The sequence below is a fragment of the Akebia trifoliata genome, chromosome 4, assembly GCF_017979445.1.
Source record: "Akebia trifoliata isolate Shusen 1 chromosome 4, ASM1797944v1, whole genome shotgun sequence".
NCBI lineage: Eukaryota > Viridiplantae > Streptophyta > Magnoliopsida > Ranunculales > Lardizabalaceae > Akebia > Akebia trifoliata.
Window position 1 is genome coordinate 6,574,001 of NC_141378.1, and position 11,015 is coordinate 6,585,015.

The following is an 11,015-nucleotide window of genomic DNA, read 5'->3' on the forward strand; positions in this document are numbered from 1 at the left end:
TGAATAATTATATTTGTCTTTATCTCACTTTCTCCTTAAAAAAAGATCTAGAAGGAATTATCCACGAGTCGTGTTTCAGTAACTTCCTACAACATTGTGTAAGCATAGAAATATTGATTTTTCTCAAGTGTACAATAGTTATATTTTGGGGAAATACGTCTATGATTTAGTGCACAATCAACGTCGAAGTCAACATTAACTTGAACTCAATGACCCAAACGGATTCAAATTATGTTTGAACATAGTTTCTACTTGAAGTTTGACCTGTCTGACCGAATAGGGATGTTAAATGTAAGCATTGATATACGTCATAATCCAAAAACCAATGACTATAATAACCTCAAACTGAAATTTTGATATTCAATATCACTATCATTATCATCATCTTAATAGAAAGCCTCAGTCAAAAGGTTTGAGGTCAACTAAAATAAATATTGATCGTCCATTCGATTATGATATGAAATGAAGATGCCAAATATTTCAAGGCCAATATGATTGGGTAAGTCATCTCGGTATCATTTAGGATCAATATCGTGAAAATATCGATTATAATTTTTTTCAATAGTTTATATATTTATTTTCTATATAAAAATATATTTTTATTTTTTGGTTTGATCATGTTCTAATCCACGAAGAATATGATTATTTGAAAACAAATATATATTTTTATTTACTTTTTTTTTTTTTTTAAGGATGAGGAGGAGGTGAGACGATAAATTAATAAAACAATATCAATTTATCGCGATAAAAAGGTGAACTGACTTCTCGGTTCGAGCTACGGAGGAGGAGGAGCAATCAATCAAAGTAGAAAGGAGAGACAGAGAAGCGGAAGCTCCATTATTATTTATTGAATATTATTATCGCTCACATATTTAGACGAATATCTGTATTGCGTTCGCCACAACAGCTGTGGAGCCCCTCCAAAGATCCTCGATTTCCATCTTATATGGACTTTCTTAGGGTTTAATTCTTCCTTGTCTCTTATTTCAGGTAAATTTTTTAAAATACCCATTTCGATTTTCAATAGAAACACAATAGAATCCAAAGATAAAGAATTTCTTTTTCCATGTTTTTTCGTTCTGTGTGTGTGTGGAAATAATCTCAAGTACCCAATTCGAGATTTTTGGGTTATAGCCAAAGTTTTTAGTTCGAATTGGGTATGTGTAAGCATGCTTAATTAGATAAGTAATTCGTAAGATGAAGGTGAGTTTTCAATCTGTAGTTGTAGTTTTAGCACCCACAAACTTTACCAACTTATCCGTATTGCCGATTAAACGATACAAAGGGAAAAAGTTTGAGGTGGGTTCTCTCTAATTTTAATGGAGAATCTACATTGCATCGATGAATGATTGTCTCTAATTGCTGTGTTTTCATTGATGGGTTGTGATTTTGTCGTTTGTTTCGGAAATCTAGGAAAAAATGTGACTTTTGATGTACGGGTATTGTTCTGGGTTGATTGATAATTAATCCATTTTTTTGTGGAATTATGTGTTTTTCATGGGTAAAACATGGCATTGATGACCATTTTTCTTTTTTCATTATTGTGATGTTTTTATGTTTTGTGCATGATTGATGATATTATGACGTGGAGATGATGTTTACACGACGATGTGTCCTGGATTCTGAAATCATTGACTGATTTTTGAAAATTAGGATTAGACCAAATGGAAGTGTCGATGTGCTTCTGGATTGCTATTTGACTAGCAAGCAGCTATCATATGAAAGAGGATGGTATGATCAGTTATGCTTTGATGGAAATGAGTGTGGGGTGAATTAAGGAACAACATGCACATAGAATGAGTGTTACCAAGATGAGGGTGTGTTGTGGCTAAATCCACGCTACACGCGCAGAATTGGCAATTGAAATTAATCCCTTCAAATAATAAGTCAATCAATTTCAACAACTGAAACCCCAAGGGTATGTGAGTGTAAAAAACAAGAAAGAATGCCAAGAAATAATACACAACCACACACAAGATATACGTGGTTCACTCATAATGGGATTACATCTACAGGTAGGCCAACAAATAGAAATCTTCTAATCAAGAAGGAAATTACCAGAATGAAGGTTAAGAATTGCCTTCCACACTCCAGTGAAATCCACCAAGCTATCTACACCCAACTAAAGTAAGAAACTCAAACAAGTAACTTTGTCATCTTTCCATTCCATAAAAACCATGCGATGACCACCCAACCTTGAGCTTCTAGGTTTTTTAACGTAGATGAGAGATAGAGGGTTGATCTAGCATGTAGGCCCCCAAAAGCTATTACCGTTCAAACAATCATGGAGTCACACATAGTAGATTCAGATATGTGCCACACATTTTTGAAGCTTGATAGGGTTGGGATACATGAGGATTGAGTCATTTCAAACACTTATCAGAAACTGATTCTTTGGCTCAGGACTCCCATACGTCATGCAGCATCATGAGGGCCCATATCGGATCCCAAATAGATCACACAATTAGAAATGAATATTGTAAATTGAGGTGTCTAAAACCTGACTAGGAATTATATTTTATCCATTGAGCCAAACAAAGTGATGATGGAGAATCTTTCCCAATCAGCTATTACCGGAACTCTTGAAGAATGGTAAAACTGATAATTGAGGGTTCTAAGTACGCAAAGATGAATGGTTTTCTCTTAATCCAATTGTAGAACCAAAAAAGGAATCCTTGTTCATCATCAACACTTTCAAGAACTCGGAGGACAAAGAGTGTCACAGTAGGAAAGTGTGCGGGTGTGCAGGTCTCTATTGCAGTTCAGAGTTATTTGCCATCTAGATTCTTTCAAATCCAGTAAGGGGGTTTCCCCTCCTGACGATTTTCTCGGTGATGTGTATCAAGATATTCTACTTGTTTTCCTTAAAATCTACCTATTTTATGACAGTGCTATAGTATGCTTTTCTCTGTTTTGTTTTGTTTTGTTTTGATTCTCTCCCTTTGCTTTGTATTCAGATTTTTGTTCCTTAAAGTCTACCTATTTATAACAGTGCTATGGAAAACTTTACTCCATTTTATTTGGCTTCTCTTCCTTTGCTTTATATTCAGATTTGTGTTCCTCAATTTCATTTGGTAATGGTCAGTTGATTTCCAATGGGTAGTGTTTCTCGATGACTAATCACGAGCTTATCGATTCTTAGGATTGGGCAGTGAGCAAAGATTAAATGCTAAACTTAGGATTGTTGGTCGGTTCAGTCATTTGTGCCAGATTGGCCACTAGTTCTAATTTCATCTTGGAATTGTTGTCTTTTGGCCACTAACAGTTGAAATGAGAGCGAATTGGGAGCCTTGTAATCTGTTCAGGTCCAACAAATCAAAGCATTAGGAGAGGACCATAAGTTTGGGGAGATCAACATAACTCCAAAAGGAAATGTTTAATTGGCTGTTAGAATGTATTATAGATATTAGTGTCTCCTTGGGAATCTCACATTCAGGAAAAAATAAGGTGCCTATTGTCTTGTTCAAGGTGATTGTTGGTAAAAAGCAAGGAATTAGGACTGCCAATTCAAAAATGACTATATCCCCTATGGAGTTAGAGACTATCGCTGCAGTGCAGTAGTGCAGGACAAGAGGATGGCAAATCTGTCCCTTGGGTTGCCAACAGCAAGAGCTTTGATGGATTCAGCCAGTAAGGAAGAGTTATGTATTTTGGGGATTGTGGAAGGAAAGAAATAGAAGGTTTTTTTGAAGGAATGTAAGAGTAGGCTCATAATACTATTACCAGTATCAATGATTCAAAGCTTTGTTACTTTATTGATCCATTCTTTTCAAGGAGGTTGGGGGCTATTTTTTGAAGATTTGGTTCTTAGATGGGAGGTGGAAGTTAGAAAAGAGCATTAGTTTGTCTTGCTAGTCCTTCTAGCCTTGATAGTCATCTCAACTTCCAGGGCATATCAAAAAAAGAAAAAGAAAAAGAAAAAGATAAAGAAAACTTGCTGTGGCTGATCAAATGTCGCATTCAATTGAATTGAATTTTGTATTATTAGTTTGTTAATTAACTTCAATTTCCTTGAGAAAATGTATTATTTAATTATTTCTTGGTAATCATACCATGCATATGTTGTGCACAAATCATAATATTCATCATGGCATTCTACATCTTCTTGTGCCCGAGTTATTATTGTTGAGAGGCTTCTCTTATCGAGTTTACTTCATGCCGGTGTGCTATTTGAGCTGTTTTTTTATTAATGTTTGCAAGGATGGCCCACTCTTCTAGCTTTTGCTTATAGCATATTTTCTTGCTCCAAAATTGTTTAAGTTGTCATTATACTAAGCTTTCATATCAAGTTGGGTGTTTCTTCTGTTTTCTGAGTAGCATCAATCAAGGGAACTGATCAATGTTGATGTAAACTCCAGGATTGTGTTTTTCAGTATTTTCTCAGCTGAGAATCATTTTCATTGAAGGATGCTTTTTTTTTTTTTTTTTTCTGGTTCATGAGGTGTCAACATTCTTTCCATAGATGTGAGAACTGACGCCCCTTTTGTGAAACAAGCCTTGAGAATTGAGGTGCAGTACAGAGCTTAGCAAAGTCAAGGACATGCAGTGAGCATTATATTACTATAAAAGTGGAGTACATTGGAAGCCAATACCAAGTGGATAAGTAGGTGACAGTGAATCATTTATTGTCCTATGGAAAGGGATGGAGGCACGTCCTGCTTTATCAACTCAAAGATTGGGCACTAAACAGCTCAGTAACTCACGAGTCGCTACTGATATGTCGTCATCTTTGCCAGTTCTCCCCATCACCTTGGAAGACAAGTATCCCAAACTTCCAGATTCCCAACAAGTTTCCTTGGAAAGGGAAATGATGACAAATCCCATGACCCCTCATGCAACTCCATTGGTCTCCAACAGCGGGGTTGTTGGGCACATATTTTCATCGGCTTCGGGATTCTCATCAGATCTTCATTTCTCTTCCATTTCTTCCCAGGATAGGCATTCGAGAAATGCTCCGTTCATTTCTCAGTCATCAAATAATGGAAAATCTTTTCCATTAACCCATTCTTCTCATTCTTCCGGACTATTTGAATCTACAGCATTGGACCATTACACCAAAGAAAACGGCGATGTTTCTTGGTGTGCAGATCAGCTTCAGGGTTACCTTGACTTTCCTGAGAACCCTGTCCAGAACAGTCAAATGGAAAGTAGTGGTGCTGGCGGGATAGCAATAGCAAATGAGGACCACACAAAGCGAAGTGATTGGCAAGAATGGGCAGACCAGCTAATAACCGATGACGACCCTTTGGCTTCCAATTGGAGTGAGCTTCTTGTTGACACCAATGTGGTTGATCCTGAACCGAAGGTTGGTTCATTGTTTATTTGAGGTGGTTTTAATTTCTAATAACTTTGTAATTTTTATCTATATATTAAAACACAATGGTGGGTCTCACTCTAGCTACAATTGTGGGGTGTAAACGTCCCCACTCAAGCTATAGTGGAGTGAGGTCCCTGTTTTATTGCCTTTCCTCTTCACCCCCTTCAACTTTATTGTCTTTCCTCTCCCCCCTCCTTTCAATAATATCCCTCAAATTTTACTATCTTTCTTCTTTTACCCCCCTTTTCATATATACCCTTCTAACTTTTCTATTTTACCCCTTTAACCCCACGTCACGGACAAGCTCTAGTTTGCTTATAAATTATCAATTTCATTACTTGTGTTTGTTTTTGACCCACTTTTGTTCTTATATAGACGGCACACCAAATACCCAATCCATCTTCAAATTTCTCTGGGTACCAGTCCGAAACTCCTCGTCAGCTTCCCTCTCAATCTGGAGAATTATGTGTTGTCACTAGCCCCTTGTCCTCAGCCAATAGTGCCCCAAACAAGCCACGCATGCGATGGACACCTGAACTTCATGAGTGCTTTGTAGAAGCTGTTAATCAGCTTGGTGGGAGTGAAAGTGAGTAACCCTCTAGGCTTTATTGTCTTGTTGATCTCATTTTGGTCAAAGGAATCTAGGAGCTTATTGCGTTAATAACTGATTTCTGATATGTAGGAGCTACTCCTAAGGGTGTTTTGAAGCTCATGAAAGTTGAAGGTTTGACCATATACCATGTAAAAAGCCATCTGCAGGTGTGTATCTTGGTTTTCTTTTTTTACATTAGTTTCACTAATGAAGGCATTTTTTTAGTTCTCTTGGTTTTAACTGAACTTCATTCCCCATGAATTGCAGAAATACAGAACAGCTAGGTACAGACCAGAATCATCAGAAGGTAAGTAACAAATTGCCTCTCGCAATCTTCATTTTCTATTATTATTTATTATTTTTTTGCCTTTTTTTTCAATTGAGGACTCTTATTTGTTGCTCCATTTCTAATATGGAGTTCTATGCATACCTATCTGCTAAAAAAATGATTGCACACCATCATGTTTGGATTTTGTGTTTGAATTCTTCAGCCATGAACTCAACTTTGCTCAGCAATCTGTTACGTGTTTCTTTATTCTGAGGCTACTTCTTAAGTAGATTTATATGGAGTTCTCTTTTTACGTAGCCCAAAAAAATGATTGCACACCATCATGTTGCATTTTATGTTTCGACTCTTCAGCCATTAACTCAACTTCGCTCAGAAATCTGTTACGTTTTTCTCTCTTCTAAGGCTACTTCTTTAGTAGATTCTTATGTACCATTATCTTTTCTTTCATATAAAGGTTATAGACGTCACTGGTAGTCATGAACTTGTGGTATTCTTATTTTATTGGTCGCAGTCCCTATCCTATTTTCAGTCTCTGCTGATATGTTAAGCTGTTTATTTGTTCCCAAGAAACAGTACACAAAAGTGAATCTCATTTACAAAATCCGTTTCTAAAACCGGGTTGTTCTCTTTATGCAGGAACTTCAGAGAAAAAGATGACTTCTATTGAAGACCTCTCATCTCTAGACCTGAAAACGTAAGCCATTTTTTTTCCATTCGAAGAAATTTCTAAAACTATGTAGTACTTGTTCTTTGTGTGTTATGCAGTGCTGCTAATAGTAGAAAGTAGTCTTGTGCAAGTTTATTGAAAGTTCTAAGTTTTAACTAGTGCGAGAACAGCTGGTTGTGATACAAGTCAGGTTCCAGTTAAAGTGGATTTGGACTAGATGATCCATAAATTTATATATTTTTTTTTTGCACTTGTTATGGATGGAATTAACCACACATTGAAGGAAAGGTCTCTTCCTGTATGTTTTATTTGCAGATGATGTCGTGTTGCTATGGTGCTTGAGTAATAATCAGAATTAGAACCCTGGACTTTAGGAACTAAGGAACTAAGGATTTCAAGTAAGTGGGACCAAGCCAGAGTTGAATAGAAGAACAAGATTTGTTCAACTGTGATATTGAGAGAATTGCTTGTCAATATTAATGGGTAATCAAAGTGACCACTTCCACAGTTTAGATATAATTATCATCAAGACGGTGGAAAGAATAGTGAGGATGTGACCCATGAAGTTAGTGTTGAGAGGCTAAAGTGGAGGCATGTTTATTTATCCTAAAGAAAAGTGGACTTATGCTTTTGGAGTATTATGTGACCAACATGTGTAGTGAATAGTGATAAAAAACTAAATGGAAAGTTTTTATGGTCTATAAATTGGTTATGCTTTATGGTGCTGAATATTGGATTGTCAAGAAACTCATTCGTAAAACAATGTAGTAAATATGGATTTTGAGACGGACAGTGTTAAGACTAGTAAAGGTAGGCTTTGGATAACTCATTTGTAGTGGCTCCCGGACTCTGGCTTGTTCCTGCTTTTCATTCTCCCTTTGTTTGGAAAATTATTTGTCGATTTATCATTGAAACAAATAAATAACATATTATTTTCCTGATCGACTGAATCAGCACTAATCTCCCCCCATCTCTTGAAATCCTTACCCTGTAATGCACCTAAAACATCATTTTTTTATAATCCCTGCCCAATAATTGCCGAATCCGAACTTGGTTACTATGTCCTTAAGTAGTCAAGGTACAAAGTTTGGACCCCACGACTTCAATGAGAGAATTTCCATCGACATTGACTTTTAATCTTTGGAGCAGTGTTGGTCTAGACTTTGCTCTAGCCTTAAAGACTATATAATTTCCTCAAACAAAGAATAGGTAATAGGTGATAACTTGCTTCATGGTCTCTGTCACAACTGTGGTTGGTTGTTAGAGGATGAAAACAGGGTACTACAGAAACAAGAGGATTGGTAGACTTGGAAGATAAGACAGTGAGATGGGTGGAATGGGATCAAATGAATCCATGGAGGCAATGATTGGAAGTACGCAGGTGCCTGAAAAGAGGCGTCGTGATCTTAGTTTCTTTAATTGACTATCAAGGTGTGCGGTGTCATCAGTTGGGAGGGAGGGGAAGCAATGTTTCATTCAGGTCTTGGCTGAGACATTCCAAGATGATATGAAACTTTTCACCATGTATGTTTGTGTAAAATTTACAATGCCTTATCCGAGTCATTTTCGGTTGGAAAATGTGTGAATATCTCTCTCTCTCTCTATATATATATATGTGTGTGTGTGTGTGCGCGATATATAGAAGCCGTTTTTGGTGATTAGGGTTTTTTAGGTCTTGGTTGTCGTTTTTGAGACTTTAGCCACCCTTTGTATTTTTTTCCTGATAATAGTGAAATCTCTGCAACTCCGTGGATGTAGGCAAATTGCCAAACCACGTAAATACTGTCTTATGCGTGTGATTGTTTTCCTTTTTGACGTGTGTTTTTCTCTAATTTTTTGTTTCTCACCACGTTGGGAATTTCGGGTTGAATTCCTTACATTGATTACCAAACCTTAAAGTAGCTGGCCAACTTTTTCTCCTTATTGGTGATTACTCAAGGGATTATTTGTAACTTTGCAGATACATTTCGGTTTTAAAGACTGTCTACTGTTGTTAGGATTGTAGCTTTCTTGCAGTTCCAGCTAGTATAGGAAATTTTGAATCATGTTATATTACAAAATCTTTGAATTATTGTGCTGATTCAATGTATAGTTTCTAAGTCTCTATCTCTCCCTTGGATTATAGGGGTATTGAGATCACTGAAGCATTACGACTACAAATGGAAGTTCAGAAACGTCTGCACGAACAACTTGAGGTATGAATTTTCACTGTGAAAAAAGAATTTTCCAGGGAAAAGAATTCCCTCTTTAAATTATTGTATCACTTGCTGCTAGATCTCGAACCATTTTCGTCAGAAATCAGACAGTAGCCAAAACTTGTTACACCTACAAGAAGCAGAAACGATGTGAGGCTAGATGTTTTTTTATTAGTGATTTGATTTCACTTAAAAAAATCAGTAACAAAGGCTTGTTTATGGCAAACTTTAGACCCTTAATTGCCGCAGAGTGCACACACACACAAGCACACATACACGTGGTGTGATCTCAAAAAGGGTAATAGTGCATACAAATATGTCTCATATCTATATCCATCATATTTGATATCGTGGAAAGGCATGTCAACCAAAGATAATCAGTGGAATGCACTATAGAACAGTGCAATAGTAGATGCCGAATTCTGAGAACAAGATCAATCGAAATGATCAGAATTCCCAATGTATCTTGACTGAAATACTGGTTTCAAGGACCCAATCAATAGTTGATGGAAAAGGTCACCATCTGATTCTATGATGGATGGGCATTTGGTGTCTGTTTCTTCGATAGCCGATTGGATACAATGTTGACTGTCTGATCTATGGCATTGACTGATTGTTGGCCATCAGATCTAGAATTTGAAACTCTAAAATTTTAATATATGGTAACTAACAGTCATAATAAATAAGGAGGCAAGTGAGAGTGGAGGATAAAGAAGAGGTTTTGGCTGTGAGTGAGGGAGAGGAGGGTAAGAAGAAATGATGATGACATTGATATAATCTTTTACAAATATTTCTATTTTACCTTCTTTTTTAGTTTACTATTTTGTGTATGTTATTATAGGCAAATGTTGTCTTCATGTGGTTGGATCTAATAAGACCATCACTCGTGGCACTCATGGACGCCCTAATTATATCTGCATGTGGCAACTTTCATTTATGATATATATATTTCTTATCTCTTTTAAATTCTTCCTACAGATACAAAGGAATCTACAGTTGAGAATCGAAGAACAAGGGAAGTATCTCCAATTGATGTTTGAGAAGCAATGCAAGTCTGGTACTGACAAGCTCAAGGCTGCGTCACCCACTTTGGGTGACCCCTCTGCCCCTTCATCAGACTCATTGCAGCAGTCTCCTGCCCAAAACAAAGTCGAAGCATTGGAAAAGGATAATAATGCTGATACAGGAATTGATGCAATCCCTGACAATGTTACACCGGAAGAAAACTCGCCGAAGTCGGGGAGGAAGCAAAAGGCACCCGACACTGAGGTTCTTGAACCCGATGCTGTTGATGGGTCCCAATCCCCGCCCACAAAGCGTTCAAAACCGGATGATAGTAACGACAGGTAATGAGAGACGCTATGCTGACCGACTCAGTTGTTTTTCGAAATGTGAGATCGTCTCTCATATTGGGTATATGGTCTTGGGTAATGGCTGGCAGTCCCTCTCTCTCTCTCTCCCCGTTTAAAGAGTTGGGTTTTGATATTAATGTGTATGTCAACTTCTGATTTTCGCTCATTAATTAGTGGGTGGAGATAAATTGGGAACTTGGTTTTGGTTACTGTATAAGGATATGATTATAAAGTTTTTAGTCATGGAGAAAGGTATTTTAATTATCTTTTCATGAAAATGACTAACATTATTGGGGTCGCTTCATTTCTCAGTGTCCTTGCTCAGTCCCTTTCATATTTTCTGTTTTGAATTTGAGATACATTTCAGTCCATTTGGATATCAAATGTGGGAACTCCTTGATTGATGAATTTTTGCATTTCGGATTATGGGCTTCATGAAAGGATACGCCAAGCCCATGATGAAGGTGTTTAAACCCAGCCCAATCGACTTCTGCACATTTGTTGCAACTGAAGTCCACATCCTTCAACTGAAATCTGGATTCCAGATTTTTATACCAAAGAGATACAAAAGTGCTTTGCGGCACATTTTTTTGGGGCCCACTA

General features: G+C 37.1%; 1 protein-coding gene across 4 annotated transcripts; it reads left to right on the plus strand.

The window, feature by feature from the left end:
• Positions 1–382: 382 nt before the first annotated feature.
• Positions 383–10,716, plus strand: LOC147403358 (protein PHOSPHATE STARVATION RESPONSE 1-like). Of its 4 annotated transcripts, none has more exons than XM_086438915.1 (9): positions 383–499; positions 693–990; positions 4,359–5,305; positions 5,693–5,903; positions 6,000–6,076; positions 6,177–6,216; positions 6,835–6,892; positions 8,991–9,060; positions 10,039–10,716. In XM_086438915.1, the coding sequence occupies exons 3-9, from the start codon at positions 4,643–4,645 to the stop codon at positions 10,408–10,410; spliced, it is 1,491 nt and encodes a 496-aa protein (XP_086295041.1). In that variant the 5' UTR covers positions 383–499; positions 693–990; positions 4,359–4,642; the 3' UTR covers positions 10,411–10,716. The 4 variants fall into 4 exon arrangements, with proteins under 4 accessions (XP_086295041.1, XP_086295040.1, XP_086295042.1 ...); XM_086438914.1 differs by having other exon boundaries at positions 4,442–5,305; XM_086438916.1 differs by having other exon boundaries at positions 4,463–5,305.
• The last annotated feature ends 299 nt before the right edge of the window (positions 10,717–11,015 follow it).